The sequence below is a fragment of the Nerophis lumbriciformis genome, linkage group LG24 (assembly GCF_033978685.3).
Source record: "Nerophis lumbriciformis linkage group LG24, RoL_Nlum_v2.1, whole genome shotgun sequence".
Lineage (NCBI taxonomy): Eukaryota > Metazoa > Chordata > Actinopteri > Syngnathiformes > Syngnathidae > Nerophis > Nerophis lumbriciformis.
This window is the reverse complement of record NC_084571.2, coordinates 9,652,543-9,671,192: the sequence shown is the minus strand read 5'-3', so window position 1 is coordinate 9,671,192 and position 18,650 is coordinate 9,652,543. Positions and strand designations below refer to the sequence as shown.

The 18,650-nt window shown below is 41.6% G+C and overlaps 2 protein-coding genes across 3 annotated transcripts; both read left to right on the top strand.

The window, feature by feature from the left end:
• Positions 1 to 1,939: 1,939 nt before the first annotated feature.
• Positions 1,940 to 10,000, top strand: srsf2b (serine and arginine rich splicing factor 2b). 2 transcript variants are annotated; one of them, XM_061981514.1, is made up of 3 exons: positions 1,940 to 2,533; positions 9,282 to 9,552; positions 9,620 to 10,000. In XM_061981514.1, exons 1-2 carry the CDS (start codon positions 2,169 to 2,171, stop codon positions 9,547 to 9,549), a joined length of 633 nt encoding a protein of 210 aa, XP_061837498.1. In that variant the 5' UTR covers positions 1,940 to 2,168; the 3' UTR covers positions 9,550 to 9,552; positions 9,620 to 10,000. The 2 variants fall into 2 exon arrangements, with proteins under 2 accessions (XP_061837498.1, XP_061837497.1); XM_061981513.1 differs by having other exon boundaries at positions 1,942 to 2,533; positions 9,282 to 9,548.
• Positions 10,001 to 16,042: 6,042 nt separating this feature from the next.
• Positions 16,043 to 18,049, top strand: eif1 (eukaryotic translation initiation factor 1). Its single transcript, XM_061981512.1, has 4 exons — positions 16,043 to 16,235; positions 17,221 to 17,384; positions 17,448 to 17,549; positions 17,621 to 18,049. The coding sequence occupies exons 1-4, from the start codon at positions 16,205 to 16,207 to the stop codon at positions 17,663 to 17,665; spliced, it is 342 nt and encodes a 113-aa protein (XP_061837496.1). The 5' UTR covers positions 16,043 to 16,204; the 3' UTR covers positions 17,666 to 18,049.
• The last annotated feature ends 601 nt before the right edge of the window (positions 18,050 to 18,650 follow it).

Sequence of the window (18,650 nt, the reverse complement as noted above, 5' to 3'; positions counted from 1 at the left end):
GCATTGGGGCAAGCAGAGCAGAGAGCGAGAGCGTTGTCGTTCACAGAGTGATTCATGTCGTTAATCCGCGCGGTGAACGAATCGTTCGCTCAGTCCCTCCCCCCGCCCCCATGATGAGTAGCTGGCTGCGTCGTTCGCCGACGTCACAGAATGCGCCAGTTCCACTCATACCGGCAGGGCCGGCCCGTGGCATAGGCCGTATAGGCAAATGCTAAGGGCGCCGTCCATCAGGGGGCGCCACGCCAGTGCCACAAATGTTGGAGAAAAAAAAAAAAAAAAAAAAGTTGGTACTATTATTTCTAAATACAAAAAATAATCCCACGTTAATTAAAATGCAAAGTAAAGCCTATTTAATAGAAATATTATTTGTTACAACATTACGCGCCCCCCTCATCCCCCGCACGTTGCGCCCCCTCCCTTCCCGTATCATGACTCTTTTTGGACGTCACCACATCAAAAAATCAACACAAGATGTCGAAACGGCTAAAACTGTCAAGTGCCCAGGGAAGAAAAAAGAGAAAAGAAGAGGAGGAGAAACGAGAAAAGACAGAGGTAGCAGGTAGGTAACGTTAGCCTACATGAAATTATTTGTCTGTTACAGAATGTGATAGTAACCTGGCTTTTTAGCATTAAGCTAATGTTACATGATTCGGCAATTGCTAATCAATAAATAGCTAGTTCTGTTTTAATGTCGGGTTAATATTGTGGAGGGGGCTAAATTGTTATGGAAAATAATAATGTAACGTTAGGTAATTACAGTACTCCCACCCAGGGGCGCCGAAAAGGGGGGGTAAAGGAGACAGATTCTAGGGGCCCATGATGGAGGGGGGCCCAGAGAGGCCCCTAATGATGACGAAATTATAATACAGAAAAAATAATGACACTGTGTTGGGGGACCTGTAAAGATTCTTTTCATGGGGCCCAAAATCCCTAGCGACGCCCCTGCTCCCACCTTACATTCCTCAGGGACATTTGTATTAGATCTTTTAAGCAGGTGTTTTTTGTTTACATTGTTATTGCCTTCTGGTTAGCTAATGTTTGCCCTGCAGGTAATAGTCACTTTTCCACCCCTTTATATATTAGGTATAGTTGTAAGTAAAAAAAAAAGGTCAAAGACAAAGCTATTCGGGTTCTTGTGAGTATATACACTTCACTGCCGATGTGGGGGGGCGCCACCTAAAATTTTGCCTAGGGCGCCAGATTGGTTAGGGCCGAGCCTGCATACCGGCATGGTCGCGGCGGAGCTCAACTGAACTGAGAAAGGAATGAATCAGTTCATGAAGTGATTCGGTTCAGTACGTTCACTAAAAAGATTCGTTCGTTCGAACGAATCGTTCGCGAACGACACAACATTAGCCAGCACTCATTGGACTGGCTGAAAAGCAGACGTGACGATTTTCAGGAGGAAGACTCTCGGGAGGGTTGGCAAGTATTAGAATTAGCGGCGAATGCGGTATACCGCGGCACCACCGCAATACACAAACCCCGTTTCCATATGAGTTGGGAAATTGTGTCAGATGTAAATATAAACGGAATACAATGATTTGCAAATCATTTTCAACCCATATTCAGTTGAATATGCTACAAAGACAACATATTTGATGTTCAAACTGATAAACCTTTTTTTTTTGCAAATAATCATTAACTTTAGAATTTGATGCCAGCAACACGTGACAAAGAAGTTGGGAAAGGTGGCAATAAATACTGATAAAGTTGAGGAATGCTCATCAAACACTTATTTGGAACATCCCACAGGTGAGTTTACAACCCCCTGGCGCTGTTTTGTACTGTTTCTGTACTTGTTTTGATTATTGTTATTATTTGCTTGTATGTAAATGTTGCATATCATAAATAAAGGTCTATAGAAAAAAGAAAAAAGAAATCCATGGGTTGAGACATTCCACCCCAGGCCGCCGAGTGGCAGCAAAGTTCCCTCGCGGTGGCTACGAGCCGGCCATTACCGGGAAAAATAGAAGAAGGTTTGAGGCGGTTGTCCATTTTGGATCGAGTGCAGCGTGAAAGTATTACTTTGACCACATCTGCTCCTCAAAGTGTTGCTTTGAGAATATCTGCTTGTGAAGCCCCTTCTGTAATATCCGCCAAGAAGCACGTACACGTCGTGTAAAAGTTTCACTTCGTGGAAGGAAGGAAGGCCTGACTGGAGCATCATGAGTTACGGAAGGCCTCCGCCTGACGTCGACGGCATGACTTCTCTCAAAGTGGACAACCTGACGTACAGAACCACGCCCGAAACTCTGCGACACGTCTTTGAGAAGTACGGCCGGGTAGGGGATGTCTACATCCCCCGGGACCGCTACTCCAAGGACAGCCGGGGCTTCGCCTTTGTCCGCTTCCACGACAAGCTGGACGCCGAGGACGCCATGGATGCCATGGACGGCGCGCTCTTGGACGGACGCGAGTTGCGGGTTCAAATGGCTCGCTACGGCCGACCCCCCGATTCACATCACGGGGGCTCCAGTCGCCGAGGTGGACCCCCCAGGAGATACGGGGGCTCCGGTCGCCGGAGCAGAAGGTGAGAGGGAATTATACTTTGCCAGATATCTGACGTATTTTTGGGCGCCATATTCGCCATCACAATAGACCAAGTATTCCTAAAAGTACATCTTCTTGTCAGCAAAACCATTTTTTAAGCTTTTTGCTGTCTTTGTGAAAGAAGTGCATTGAAGATAACCTTCATCAAAGATCAAATTAGTGAAGAAAACAAGTTTTATGTTGGGAAATTCTCTGTGTACAAAATAAGGCTCTGGGGCCATTAGCGGCCCGTAGCTAGAATTTTAAAGGCCTGCGGCACAATCGTTTGCAGTTTGATGCAAGTATGCTAGCTTTTTTTACTCATTTTGCAGCGTCAAGTTCTTCGTTACTTGTAGCCATCTGAAATGTCTGCAAAAACGTGGAAACGTGTGCTTAAAATATTCATATACGCATCATATCACCTCCACGATTTCTAAATGAAATACCAATAGAAAAAGGGTCCAAACCAGTGGTTCTTAACCTTGTTGGAGGTATCAAGCCCCACCAATTTCATATGCGCATTCACCGAACCCTTCAAAAGTGAAAAATACAATCTTTTTTTTTTTTTCAAATACAAGACATAATAATGTTTTACTGGTGCACAAAATGAACTGTGCATGAACATCACCTTGTTCAAAGAACAAAACCAACAGAGTGCATGAACTCACAACAAATTACACACCTGCAAATCAGTGTGACGTCTGCAGTTGCCGTATCCATAATACGCCGATAGGGAGAAGTTTTTATTTACACGATGAGTAGGGTGTGTCTTGACCTCCGCGGTGGAGGCTCCGTCGAACCCCTGAGGCCGACTCACCGCACCACTAGGGTTCGATCGAATCCAGGTTAAGAACCACTGGTCTAAACAAAATGTAAGCAGCCGCAGGTACTCTCAGTTGCAGGTCAGGGAGACAATCGGGAGCACCGAAACAAGCTTGCTAGTTAGCTAACCATCGAGCTAGCTTACTTGATTTCGCTCTCTAAGCCACAACGTTGACAGTTTCGCGCTCAGATGCTAATCATATTTGGATGATTACAATCCAAACACTTTTAGTTCCAAACCAAATGTAGTTCTCGAGCAGTGATCCTCAAACTGTGGTAAATGTACAACTAGTCAATCAATCAAAGTTTATTTATATAGCCCTAAATCACAAGTGTCTCAAAGGGCTGGATCTAGTGGTATGCAGGTTCCATGTAGTTGTATGCAAAAGAGTCACTCGATTGAAATAGTGTTTTATTTTCCTACATTCAAACAGTGTTACTTTTCAAACTGTGTATAATGTTACAGTGTCCATCAATATTGAATGTATTTGTTAAATCAAACCTCTGCCTTTTTCTTTTTTTTTTTACTGAATACTTATGGCTATTAAGCTACTGTATTTTAATGTTGGTCATCATAGTTGTACTTTGAAAGCAAAGTTGTATTCATTTAGTTTATTAATTCTACTAAGGATATTTTCTTGATGCTAACAAAAAGCACCAAAGACGTTATGTGGTCATCCGTGTCGAATAAAGCACTTTGCTTTCCTGCACGACAACAACTGAGCTTTAATTCCGTGATGTAAATCACTAATGAAAATACGGTGGATTGGACCAATAATTATTACTAGGACTTGATATGGACATTAGTTTATTTGCACTATCAGGTCTTAGTACCGTATTTTCCGCACTATTAGCCGCACCTAAAAACCACAAATTTACTCAAAAGCTGACAGTGCGGCTTTTAACCCGGTGCGCTTTATATATGGATAAATATTAAGATTCATTTTCATAAAGTTTCGGTCTCGCAACTTCGGTAAACAGCCGCCATCTTTTTTCCCGGTAGAACAGGAAGCGCTTCTTCTTCTACGCAAGCAACCGCCAAGGTAAGCACCCGCCCCCATAGAACAGGAAGCGCTTCTTCTTCTACTGTAAGCAACCACCCGCCCGCGTAGAAGATGAAAAAGCGCGCGGATATCACCGTACGTTTCATTTCCTTTGTGTGTTTACATCTGTAAAGACCACAAAATGGCTCCTACAAAGCGACAAGGATCCGGTTCATGAAAAGACGCAATCTCTCCATCCGCACACGGATTACTACCGTATTTCACAGCAACTGATATTCCTGTGAACCGCACTGTGGAACGGGAGCACGTACGGTGAATATTCGCACCACAGGGAATGAGAAGTCATCCTTCACTGTGGTTCTAGCTTGCCATGCTAATGAAACTTCCACCCATGGTGATATTCAAAAGGAAGACCTTGCCAAAAGAGACCTTTCCAGCCGGCGTCATCATAAAAGCTAACTCGAAGGGATGGATGAAGAAAAGATGAGCGAGTGGTTAAGGTAAGTTTAAGTTTACGCGAAGAGGCCGGGTGGCTTTTTTCACGCAGCTCTGTCCATGTTGATATACGTATGTTTGTGATTGCACATTTGCGTACATTTTGGGAGTGAACAGAGTTGTTAGAACGCTGGTTTTTAATATATTATTAAAGTTTGACTGACCTATCTGACTGTTTTTTTGACATTCCTTTAGCGCAGTTAGATGCGGCTTACAACACCGGGCGGCTTATAGGTGGACAAACTTTTGAAATATGCCGTTCATTGAAGGCGCGGCTTTTAACCCAGGGCGCCTTATGGTGCGGAAAATACGGTAGTCCTATTTAGACATAGCAACAACAAAAGAACACAAACTAATGCGATTGTTTGTCCTTTCTTTATGTTTAGTTCTGCTCTCAAACACTACTATTATAGTAGAGAATAAACTTGATTGCATCAGAGAAAGTTTCTCAAACAAATCAAATGTTCAAACAAAATTTTACAAAGTGATCACTGCAGACACAGGCGTGGTCCAATGTATGTATTGTATTGATGAAAGTGATATTTTTAAGAGCCATTTCCTTCGACGCACTTTGGCTTTTTCCCTGACTTTATTAACCACTTCTTTCGGTTGCATGTTATAGAATTTTACATGACGTTTTCAATGATAACAATTAGGGCTGGGTGCGATATGGCCTTTTAATAATATCTCAATATTTTTAGGCCATGTCACGGTACACGATATATATCTCGATATTTTGCCTTAGCCTTGAATGAACACTTGATGCATATAATCACAGCAGTATGATGATTCTATGTGTCTACATTAAAACATTCTTGTTCATACTTCATTAATATATGCTTATTTTAAACTTTCAAGCAGAGAGGGAAATCACAACTAAGTCAATTTCCCAAACTGTATTTACTAAACAGTTATTTATTAAGCATTCATAGCATTTCCAAAACAGAAAGTGCAAGATTGTCAGAGACACAAGCTATGAGTGCACTTTTGTGCATGATGTCACTAAGATGACATTAAAACAACACTAAAGTCACATATGCGGTCCTCTCCAAGGTTTCTCATAGTCATTCACATCGACGTCCCACTGGGGTGAGTTTTTCCTTGCCTGTATGTGGGCTTTGTACCGAGGATGTCGTTGTGGCTTGTGCAGCCCTTTGAGACACTTGTGATTTAGGGCTATATAAATAAAGATTGATTGATTGATTGATTGAAAGTGCACTTTTTGTACAGAACGCCACTACAATAGTTTAAACAAATAAAGTGCACTTTTGTGCATGATGTCACACAAGATATTTCAATAAGTGTCAAATAAAAATGAGCTGCATAATAGGAAATCAAATAGTGTATGTTCTTCGCTATATGCTAGGTTCCTGCGGACGTTATCTCCTTCTGTTGTTGACTATTTTTTTCATACTGTGTTGATCTGGAAATAGTTGTGCCGGCCTTTTGTTGGTGTGGCACCGAACGGAGATGTTGACATGCGGAATAAGCACTCCTTAATCTCTCGCGGATGACTTTTCAAATGATGCTACATTAGCAGTGGTGCTACTTTTTGTAGCAACGCTTTTGCCGCATACTTGTAAAACATCTTCCCGCTTGAAGCCAAACCACCGCCAGGCTATAGACCCCGTGCTGTTTTTCTTGGGAATTAATTCTTTCTTCATTTGTTACCAGATTCGCACCTTCTCTCTCTCTCTCTCGTATTACCACCCGCACCGCACCGTTAGCATCACAGCTAACGTTACCATGTCGCTACCTGTCTGCTCCGCGGGAGCGTGTGACGTTGCACACGTGACATACCGGTAATTAAGAAGGTGCGCTTGTTTTAAGTCTGTGTGAGAAGGAGAGACAAGAAAGAGTGGGAAATGCATGAAGTGTAATGCCCGCAGCCAAAAGCAACTGAGTGAGAACGTCTACTCGAATATCACGATATAGTCATTTTCTATATCGCACAGAGACAAAACCAGCCCTAATAACAATGTTAGTAAATGATCTCCTAAAAATTCTGTGGTACATTACATCGGATATGTAAGTGTCAAAAAGACAGTCAACAGAGGTTGTTAGATGAGAATAAGTATAAAGGTAAAATATAGTGTAGAAATGCACCCAATTGCAGGAAATGTGGTCTTTTTAGCTTAATTTTTAGGTATACACCTCAGCCGTATTTTGGTACTTGATGCATGCTAACATTAGTAGGCTAGCATTTTAAACACGTTTTTTGGGTACACATCTCAGCGTAGGGACTACAAAACCCATTCAGAAACACTTCCTTTATAAGTTGTACACCACAACCTTTTTTACCGCGATATAAGCCAATACCGCCAAGGGATTTAATTTATACTGTTATAAGAATTTTAGGTCATACCACCCAGCCCTAGTTCGGACTTAAATCTGTCAGTAAACTCTATATGGAAGCACTAAAAACTACAGCGTGGCTGACATAAGAGCCACCATTACATGTTATGTAGACCACAAGGACTTGCTTGACATTCGGGCTGGGCCGAGGAAGTCACTCACGCTCTGGGAAACAGGAAGTGCCACTGACAAATGGGAGGGAGACCCTCACAGTCAATTACAAAACAGTATCAACTACCAAGTTTGGTTGTGCCGTCATTCTGTCTCGCTGCGGATTCTCTGCATGGAGTGAGAAGAGAAAATAACAGAAACTTGTCTTTAGTTGTGTTGGTTTTAAAGTAGACGGTACAGCAACATCCTGACACAAATCCCCAAAAATTATTCCTGGGCATGGCCACCGCTGCTGCCCACTGCTCCCCACACCTCCCAGGGGGTGATCAAGGGTGATGGGTCAAATGCAGAGAATAATTTTGCTAGACTATAAAAATGGGACCCATTACCTCCCTGCTTGACACTCAGCATCAAGGGTTGGAATTGGGGGTTAAATCACCAAAAATGATTCCCGGGCGCGGCCACCACTGCTGCCCACTGCTCTCCTCAACTCCCAGGGGGTGATCAAGGGTGATGGGTCAAATGCAGAGAATAATTTCGCCACACCAAGTGTGTGTGTGTGACAATCATGGGTACTTTAACTTTTAATGTAATGAGTAGCTTCCAAAACTACCGTATTTTCCGCACCATAAGGCGCCCTGGGTTAAAAGCCGCGCCTTCAATGAACGGCATATTTCAAAACTTTGTCCACCTATAAGCCGCCCGGTGTTGTAAGCCGCATCTAACTGCGCTAAAGGAATGTCAAAAAACAGTCAGATAGGTCAGTCAAACTTTAATAATATATTAAAAACCAGCGTTCTAACAACTCTGTTCACTCCCAAAATGTACGCAAATGTGCAATCACAAACATACGTATATCAACATGGACAGAGCTGCGTGAAAAAAGCCACCCGGCCTCTTCGCGTAAACTTAAACTTACCTTAACCACTCGCTCATCTTTTCTTCATCCATCCCTTCGAGTTAGCTTTTTATGATGACGCCGGCTGGAAAGGTCTCTTTTGGCAAGGTCTTCCTTTTGAATATCACCATGGGTGGAAGTTTCTGGCCATTAGCATGGCAAGCTAGAACCACAGTGAAGGATGACTTCTCATTCCCTGTGGTGCGAATATTCACCGTACGTGCTCCCGTTGTATCCACAGTGCGTTTCACAGGAATATCAGTTGCTGTGAAATAGTAATCCGTGTGTGGATGGAGAGATTGCGTCTTTTCATGAACCGGATCCCTGACGCTTAGTAGGAGCCATTTTGTGGTCTTTACAGATGTAAACACACAAAGGAAATGAAACGTACGGTGATATCCGCGCGCTTTTTCTGCTTCTATGCGGGCGGGTGGTTGCTTACAGTAGAAGAAGAAGCGCTTCCTGTTCTATGGGGGCGGGTGCTTACCTTGGCGGTTGCTTGCGTAGAAGAAGAAGCGCTTCCTGTTCTACCGGGAAAAAAGATGGCGGCTGTTTACCGAAGTTGCGAGATCGAAACTTTATGAAAATGAATCGTAATATTAATCCATATATAAAGCGCACCGGGTTAAAAGCCGCACTGTCAGCTTTTGAGTAAATTTGTGGTTTTTAGGTGCGGCTAATAGTGCGGAAAATACGGTACTCTGTAGTGTTCTATAGTGTATGCACTACTGCCACATAAGGTCTCAAAACTGCAACTACCTTCAAATCTACTTGAATTATTGTAATACCTTAGCTGCGCTCATCCTACCTGGCTACCAGACACCTTCTCCACAGATAAATAGCACCCTTGGGTAAGTTGGAAATCAATTTACTGTATTTATTGGCAGGCTTAATTAAATAAGGCATAAAAAATATAAATAATTATCGATCAATACAAAAAAAAATTGCCCAGGCCTACTTTACATGTAGTAAAATCACAATATTTAAAACATCGTCATAGTGCGTCTTTGTAGGTCACGTGACCCAAGGTGCCTTTGGACTCATTGTGCCGGTCTTTCCCGCAGCCCGAGACCCAGGAGACGCAGCAGGTCCCGCAGCAGATCCCGCTCTCGCTCCCGAGGCCGATCCCGCTACAGCAGGTCCCGCTCCAGGTCTTACTCCAGATCCAAGTCCCGCTCCCCCAGGAACAAGAAGACCAACGCCAATTCCAGGTCCAAATCCCGGTCCAAGTCTGTCAGCCGCAGCCCCTCTCCCAAAAGAGTGTCCAGGTCCAAATCCAGGTCCAAAAGCCCCCCCAATTTGTCAGCGGAAAATGGAGGAGACTCTCCATAGTAGGTTGGGCGCATATAACGGGACGCCATGCTGTCGTGGTCATACAGCTGATGTGTCCCTATGTCTTCAGGTGTGGACGTTGGAGAAGACACGCTCACTCCCTGACCAGGTTGTCCTCCTTGCTCCAGTCCTTGATTCCGACGTCTTTATCCCCCTTCGATTTTAAACATCTGCTCTCAAGTGAGCGTGCTCGTGTGGCAGGGACACTTTTTAGCAGTTCCACTTCCTGTCCAGGCTGCACACAAAGCCAAGGGCGTCGGTGTGATTTAAAACTTCATACTACTTCATACAGCTACACATATTTTTTTTTTTTTATGTTGATCCTTAACGCAAGATTCAGTTTAGTTTCCGTGCCCTAGGCGCACTCGAGTAGCAGTCGTTGCGTGGCCTTCAAGGTGCCACACCTTTTTTGTATAAGGACTTGTTTGCTTTTCATTAAAAATTTTCTCAATATTGTCTTTTTTATGACAAGGTTTAGGTTTATCGCTTTTTGAACGTCTTCAAACATAAATGTTACTCAACACAAAGCTTCGCTATATGCGAGATGTGTAAGCCATCATTCCAGTCGCCATTTTTCACCTATGGTAATTTTCCTCTTTTCCCACATGTAAATATGGTTGCAATATTTAATCGCGTTATCGCCGAAGCATCAAATCATAAGGTTCATGCATTTTAGACGTGAGTAGGGCTGCAACAACTAATCGATTAAATTGATTAAAATCGATTATAAAAATAGTTGGCGATTAATTTAGTCATCGATTCGTTGGATGTATGCTATGCGCATGCGCAGAGGCTAGGTTTTTTTTTTTTTTACTTTTATTTATAAACTGCAACATTTACAAACAGCTGAGAAACAATAATCAAAATATTAGGGGTGTAACGGTAAGTGTATTTGTATCGAACCGTTTCGGTACGGGGGTTTCGTTTCAGTGCGGAAGTGTACCGAACGAGTTTCCACACGGACATATTAAGTAGCGTACTGCACGTTGTGTAAACAATACTCAGCCCCGACAGCCCCGCAAAAGATGACATGTCCGGTGAAAAGAGGACGTATGGTCAGTCTATACGTAGCCCGTTAGCTGCGAGCATGTTAGCAAAAGAGGACTAGCAGCGATCGGTTTCACCGGACTAGGTCCTGACCATACGTCCTCTTTTCACCGGACATGTCATCTTTTGCGGGGCTGTCGGGCGGTGTTTCTCAAATGTCCGGCATTTTGATTTAGGGTTGCGTGTATTTTCAATGTACGTTCAGGGTTAAGAAGGTTAAAAACACAACAAATTGTGCATGCAGCAGCATTCGTTAGGGAGGGGGACAGACAGAGAGAGCGAGAGAGTTGTGATAAATGCGCATGCGTCGTCAGGCTCTGCTTTTTATCGATACATTTATCAGATTTAATTTTTTATTATCTATAGCAGGTGTGTCAAAAGTGTGCATTTTTGTAACATTTTCCTTGTTTTATTTGGCAAGTTGAAAGAACATGGCGCCAGTATGCTGTTTTTTTTCCAATAAAATACTGGAAAGGATAGAAATGTAGTTTGTCTCTTTTATCCGATTATTAATCGAAGTAATAATCGACAGATTAATCGATTACCAAATTAATCGTTAGTTGCAGCCCTAGACGTGAGCTTAGAAGCCCTTTTGGATGCCTCATAACGCTGTTTAACAATCGTATGCATTTTGTGATGTCACTAATTGACAGACGTACTTAATTGGGCACTGAAGTACAATATGTCTTAACCATAGTTGGGCCACGAGTGCCCCCTAGAGGGCTGCCAAATGTTTCCCAGCGGCAGCAGCACTCTTGTAATGCACTTTTCCAATTGTGGCAGTAATGACAATCTCAAACAAACAGAAGAACTCTGGCGCTAAACTCAGAAGTTTCTTAAGCGCAAGAATTATGATTAAAGTGGTTAAGCTGTTTTTGTCATTTACACTTTAATTTCATTGACAGTCTAGTTAAGAAACATATTCATTTAGTTTATCTTGACACAACATATTTGTATGTAAATTTATTTTTTGCCTTCTTATGCAGTATATTTCATTTTTATTTTTACAATCAGCCTCACCTAAGCCTAAGGTTTATTTGTTAATTAAATAGTTGTCTTAATTAATCAATCAATGTTTATTTATATAGCCCTAAATCACAAGTGTCTCAAAGGGCTGCACAAGCCACAACGACATCCTCGGTACAAAGCCCACATAAGGGCAAGGAAAAACTCACCCCAGTGGGACGTCGATGTGAATGACTATGAGAAACCTTGGAGAGGACCGCATATGTGGGTAACCCCCCCCCCCTCTAGGGGAGACCGAAAGCAATGGATGTCGAGTGGGTCTGACATAATATTAATTAAAAACATGCTTTCATATCATTTGACAAGGTTGTAAACTGAGTAGATTAGATATGATTATTTAATGTCATTAAAATCAAGAGTAAGATTAATAATTCAGTGTTGATATTTGAATGGAATGGAGAGAGAAAAACGCCCCCTTTGTGACATTACTACTTGGTTTGAGGGACCGCAGGAGAAAGTGCGTTAAGTATTATTGTCATATAATCTCGGCATGCACACAGTAATATACGACATGCAGTCACATAAATGCACGTACAGGTGTTCTTATTGTCGGGGAAGGTGAATCTGTATCATGTTCATAAAGTTAAATAGCGGTGATTATTGTCATCAAGATAAATATGTAACGAGGCACATTTTCAAAGGATACATTTTGATACTTCTGGAGAGGGTGCAGTGTAAAGGGTTTCATTTGCAATCTAAAGAGAACACATGAACAGTTTGCAGACATACGCAAAAAGTGTGTATCCAGTAAATAACATCTAAACCACAAGGAAGTGTTTGAAAGTAGATTATCATCATAATTCCTCTTTAATGCACACTCCAATAATCAAAACATGTATTCAACTTTTAGCAGATCTTCTCCATGCTTTTCTCTGCACATACCATAAATAGATGGAAATACTGTGTGTATTTGGTGAGAAAAGTATTCCATCCTCTGCCGATTTTATAAGTTTGCGCCCTTTCACAGATATCAACAAGAATGATAGTTATGTGAAGCAAAATCCTAAAAAATAACATTCAGTAAATATGATACATTCATTTGTGTTTGAGGGAAATAAGTATCTCATCCAATCACCAAATGCAAAACATCACTTAGTACATGTTGGCAAGCAAAGTGGATTTGTAGTTTTTTCTTGTAGTACCTAAAGTGTATTTAAGTTTCTGTTAGTTGTAGTACTCGCTGTAGTTTATTGTAGTTTCTTCTGGGTGCAGTAGTTTATTTTAATTTCTTGTAGTTGTAGTTTATTGTAGGTGTAGAACTGTAATGTATTGTCGTAGTGTACTGTAGCTTTTACTATCCATCCATCCATTTCCTACCGCTTGTCCCTTTCAGGGTCGTGGGGGGTGCTGGAGCCCATCTCAGCTTCATTCGGGCGGAAGGCAGGGTACACCCTGGACAAGTCGCCACCTCATCGCAGGGCCAAATTTTACTAGTGCAGTGTAAATTGTATGTGTATGTAGAAGTGTTTGTATTTGTTGTAGTGTTTTATAGGTGTAGTACTGTATTGTAGTATATTCTGGGGCAGTAGTGTATTTAAATTTCTCGTAGTTGTATTAGTGTAATGTAGTTGCTTGTAGGTGTAGTGTTTTGTAGTTTATTGCCGTTGTAATAGTGTACTGTAAGTTATTGTAGTGTACTGTAGTTTTTGTAGTTGTAACATTCCAGTTTGTTGTAGTGTACTGTCCTTTTTGTACTTTCTTGTAATTATTGTAGTTTTTGTAGTTGTAGTGTATCACGGTGTATTGTATTTGTATTAGTGTATTGTAGTTTATTGCAGTTGTAATAGTGTACTGTAAGTTATTGTAGGTGTAGTGTACTGTAGTTGTAGTAATGTATTGTAGTTTGTTGTAGTGTACTGACCTTTTTGTAGCTGTTTCTTTTAGGTATAGTAATTGTAGTTTTTGTAATCGTGATAGTGTATTACGGTGTATTGTATTTGTAATAGTGTATTGTAGTTTCTTGTAAGTGTAGTGTATTGTAGTTTTTTGTAGTTGTAGTAACGTGTTGTAGTGTACTGACTTTTTTTGTAGTTGTTTCTTGTAAGTATAGTAATTATTGTAGATGTTATAATCGTAGTAGTGTATTACGGTGTATTGTATTTGTAATAGTGTACTGTACTTTCTTGTAGTTGTAATAATGTCATGCAGTCTATTGTAGTCTCTTGTAGATGTAGAAATGTTTTGTAGTTGTAATAGTGTATTTTAGTTTATTGCAGTTGTAATACTGTATTGTACTTTATTTTCTTCTCGCTGCAGGACTGTATAGTAATTTATCTAGGTGTATCGTAGTTGTAGTTTCTTGTAGTTGTGATAGTGTACTGTAGTTTATTGTAGGTCTATTGTACTGTAGTCTTTTTGTAGTAATGTGTTGTAGTTTCTTTTAGTTGTAGTTTCTTGTAAGTGTAGTAATGTTTTGTTGTCGTAGTAGTGTATTTTAGTTTATTGCAGTTGTAATAGTGTATTGTAGTTTTTTGTAGATATAATGTCATGCAGTCTATTGTAGTTGTAGTAGTCTATTGTAGTTTCTTGTCGATGTAGTAAGGTATTGTAGTTTGTTGTAGTATTAAGTTTCTTCTCGGTGCAGGATTGTATAGTAATTTATTGTAGGTGTATTGTAGTTGTGATAGTGTACTGTAGTTTATTGTAGGTGTAGTGCACTGTTGCTTTTGTAGTTGTAATAATGTGTTGTACTTTCTTGTAGTTGTTGTAGTTTCGTGTAAGTGTTTAATGCATTGTAGTTTTTGCAGTAGTGTATTGTAGCTGTAGTAGGGATTTTTAGTTTGTTGTAGTGTATTGCATTGTAGTTTATTTTCATTTTATTGTAGTGTAGTGTAGTGTAATGCATTGTAGTTTTTTGTAATAGTTAGGTTAGGCTACTATATTAGTACCTGAAGGTAAACTTGTTTTGCAGCCAGCAAGATCAGGACATCCATTAACCATACAGTCTTGTCCATGTTTGTGTAGACTAAAGGTTTGAATGAATGGATCGACTTTATTTATCCCACTAAGGGGAATCATGTGGTTGCAGCGCAGATACAAAAAGTACCGTATTTTTCGGTGTATAAGTCGCACCGGAGTATAAGTCGCACCTGCCGAAAATGCATAATAAAGAAGGAAAAAAACATAAGTCGCACTGGAGCCCGGCCAAACTATGAAAAAAACTGCGACTTATAGTCCGAAAAATACACTTAAAGGGAAACATTAAATAACACACAAAGTACATTAAAACATTGAAAAAGCACAGAGGTGATGCAATCAGCTGCGACTTCAACGGCGCCATTTCTACATACAGCTACAAAAATAAAGCAAAACAACAAATGAGCAATAAATACTTATTGCACACATACAATTGCACCATGCACAGACACAACAAAAACACAATTTCAACACCCATGTGCACATACCCTGCGCTTGCCTCTACAGCGCTCCACGGCATCGTCTGCTGGAGGGGTGAAACAGAAACAGACCCAACAAAGCAACCAAGAGAGCCGACTCCGTCCTAGGCAGCTCACTAGCCCCCGGCTAATGTCCAGTCTGTGCGGATGAGCTGTAATCTGTCTAGGGAGACCGAAGTGTCCGATTCATGCTCAACGCGAGCTCCGGTTTCTTCACGCGGACTCCGGTGTGGCACAGAGCCAGCAGCATGGTGTCCGGTGCAAACATGGCCAGAAGGCTCCCATGAGGCAGATCCAAAAGTTGCACCACCCCTTGCTGCGCAGTCCCAAAAGCCACAAACGTCAAGAACACCAAGGAGTGTATTATTAATTTCCACTTAGTAAGTTCAGATTCACGTAGCACTTTCTTTAAGGTATGGTACTCATATGTGTTTACATAAATAAGTAAATGTACAAATCACTGCAATGGGAGGTCAATATGCTTGCTGATTGGTACATTAATCAAATACATATTTCCTTAAATCAAATAAAAAATAATTTATAACCTTTATTTAATTGTTTTTTTCAGGATCAATAAAACAACCTTAAAAGTCTGTACTTTTCATATCCTAAAGTCAGTATGGTTCAAACACTTTTTCTTCTGAAATATATTTAACCAGATTAATAAACTACTACATATTTATCAGATGTCCTAATGGTATACATGTATTTGTATAATACCTGCTTATAACTATTTTATTATTTGTATAAGTGTTCAAATTCGACACGATGCGTGTATTTCATGCACAAAATAGCATGAAGACAATGAGCACACTGAGTGGAGATCTGCTCCGTGGTAACGATAGTGATGAATGTTGAATGATTATTTATAAATAAAGTGCATGTATGCATATGTATGATTGATGTAATAATATACATACTAGAAGTTGTTTACTGTTTCACAGAGCAAAGCACTGATGAGTCACGCACCACGTGACGTCAGGGGTGTGGTGACGTAACGGTAGGCGGGGCTATAAAGCCTTGTTTTCTTGTCATCGCCATCTACGGTCGCCATTTTGAGAGAGCTTGCCGGAGCCGCTGAACGTCGTCCCGTCTAAACCCCTAACTCGAGCACAAAGAAGTCTAAGTTAGCCGACAAACAGCTCGCTAACCAAGTTACTATCCGAAAGGAAAGCAAATCTTATCGTATGTCCGCTATTCAGAACCTCCAAACTTTTGGTGAGTATTTGACTGTTTGTGCGCGAGGGGTGGGGGAAGGGCGATAGCTCGCAGAGCTAATGCTAACGTTTAATCAGCCGATGTTAGTTTTTTTCCTTGCCAGTTATAATATCAGCATTATACCGTCTGAAATGGTGAATACTGTTTATGGGCAGAAAGGGTGATGCCAAGGGCTGATTTTCCAGGGTAGCCGGCCAAACCTAGCTAGGCTCATGAGGCCGCCATTAGGCCTTTAGGAAGCTAGCGGCTCGTAGGTTTGTTATTCACGGCGAGGTTTTATTCACCCAGTTTTAGCTTGGTTGGAAGTTTACTCGCGGTATATTAACAGAACATTACAACATGTCTGTCAATGCTGCCGCTCGTCGATAGTGAAAGTATTCGGTGGCTACTGGCCAGAACGCTAGCTACTCTTGAGTAAGCTGTTTTGTAGCACATCTAGTGAATGCGCATGCGCAATGTTGTCAACTCCTTAGTAAGGAAAGTAGCTATTGGCTGTCACAGAAGTCGCCAGAAGACGTCATTGCCTTATTTGCATAAATTATTGCTCTGGATGTTTTTGGTGTGTGTAATATGGGGATCGATTTTTTTAAGACAGATTTTTTTTCATTTTAATTTGAACACACACACTCACGCAATCAGTCCTGTCGCCGAAGCACCCAATTAAGTGTCAAGTTTGGGTCATGTGACTGTACACGCCTTAAGTTTTGAAGCAATGAATATTTCCGCACTGAATTTTTTTCTGCATTGAGTTTTTTACACTGCAAACTGCACTTCAGTCTCAAAGACACAATAAAAGGTTCGAAGGCACTAGGAAAGCCTCACAATAACATCGAAATGAGTTGCTAGATTTGTCGCTTGTAATCTGTTTACACAAAAGTTGCCGGATTTAGTGATAAAGTCCAAGTTGGCACCTCTGACCTTTTGCTCCAAATTAATATATTTATAAATATAATGGTGCAGCTAAGTTCTGTCACTGTCTTTGTAGACCCCTTTGCTGATGCAACTAAGGGTGATGACCGCATCCCAGCTGGGACAGAGGACTCCATCCACATAAGAATTCAACAGCGGAACGGCAGAAAGACCCTCACAACTGTCCAGGGCATCGCCGCGGACTATGATAAGAAGAAGCTAGTCAAAGCCTTCAAAAAGGTCCGTTCACGCGCCTCGTTTGGTTGTGTTGCCGTTTCATGACTTTGTTTTTGTCACCCATAGAAGTTTGCCTGCAATGGGACAGTGATCGAGCACCCAGAGTATGGTGAAGTGATCCAACTTCAGGGAGACCAGCGCAAGAATATCTGCCAGTTCCTTGTTGAGGTGGGCTCATCGGTGTCAGTATGGGTCTACGATTGTAGCCATAGAGTCTGATCATGTTTCTTTCTGTGCAGATTGACTTGGCAAAGGAAGAGCAGCTCAAAGTCCACGGCTTCTAGAGGCGAGCGGCAGCCCCTGCACCTGGAAGACCATCACTCCCCTCCCCCATCCCTCTATGTGCTGCTGTTGCTCTTCCTTCCCCCAGGCCCCCTCCTGCCATGCTGCCCACCATCTCCTGCTAGCTAAGGGGAACCTCGACCTCTAACATGGGACTCTGTAACACCACTGCCACCCCTTACCACCAGGGGGCAGACGTGATCTGGCGTAGACACACCATGGTTCAGTGTGACATCAGGGATGAATGGTGATGACGTCTACATATTTCCTCCTTCCTTGTTGCTTTTATTTTGTTCCTTTTTAGGTCTCTGCCTCGATAAAAGGCACTACTCGTAACTTTTTTTGTTTTGTACTTGAAGGTGTTTCAATAAAACGATGAGTCTCCATCTGCCTTTGAGTGGTGTTCTGGGGGCAGGATGGTCCGTGTTGGGAAAAGTCCCAATGACATGTAGACATTTTGACATTTGTTTTTAAAAGCTTTTAGCAAATATTTCAGTCAAAGGTGACATTTCTTTGGGTGATAATTAATATTGGTACCACATGTTTTCCTCCTAAGAGAGTAAGCTTGATTAGCAGCCAAAATCTACTCTGGCCTAGTTGTTAGAGTGTCTGCCCTGAGATTGGTAAGTTGTGAGTTCAAAACCCCGGCCGAGTCATACCAAATACTATTAAAAAAAAAAGGGACCCATTGCCTCCCTGCTTTGCACTCAGCATGAAGGGTTGGAATTGGGGGTTTAATCACCAGAAATTATTCTCGGGCGTGGCACTGCTGCTGCCCACTGCTCCCCTCACTTCCCAGGGGGGAGAACAAGGGGGGTCAAATGCAGAGGACAAATTTCACCACACCGTGTGTGTGTGTGACAATCATTGGTACTTTAACTTTAAGAATCATTTAACATGCAGGCAGTGAAATACTAGTATTTGCAAATACTTCAGTTCTAGTACTTTACTGAAACTAGTCCTCATTCCTTAGTAGAATCTGTCCCA

Coding starts and splice junctions, on each gene's coding strand:
- srsf2b (XM_061981514.1), top strand. CDS start 2,169: ATGAGTTACGGAAGGCCTCCGCCTGACGTCGACGGCATGACTTCTCTC. Junction 2,534..9,281: donor TCCGGTCGCCGGAGCAGAAG/GTGAGAGGGAAT, acceptor TCTTTCCCGCAG/CCCGAGACCCAGGAGACGCA.
- eif1 (XM_061981512.1), top strand. CDS start 16,205: ATGTCCGCTATTCAGAACCTCCAAACTTTTG. Junction 16,236..17,220: donor TCAGAACCTCCAAACTTTTG/GTGAGTATTTGA, acceptor CTGTCTTTGTAG/ACCCCTTTGCTGATGCAACT. Junction 17,385..17,447: donor TAGTCAAAGCCTTCAAAAAG/GTCCGTTCACGC, acceptor TGTCACCCATAG/AAGTTTGCCTGCAATGGGAC.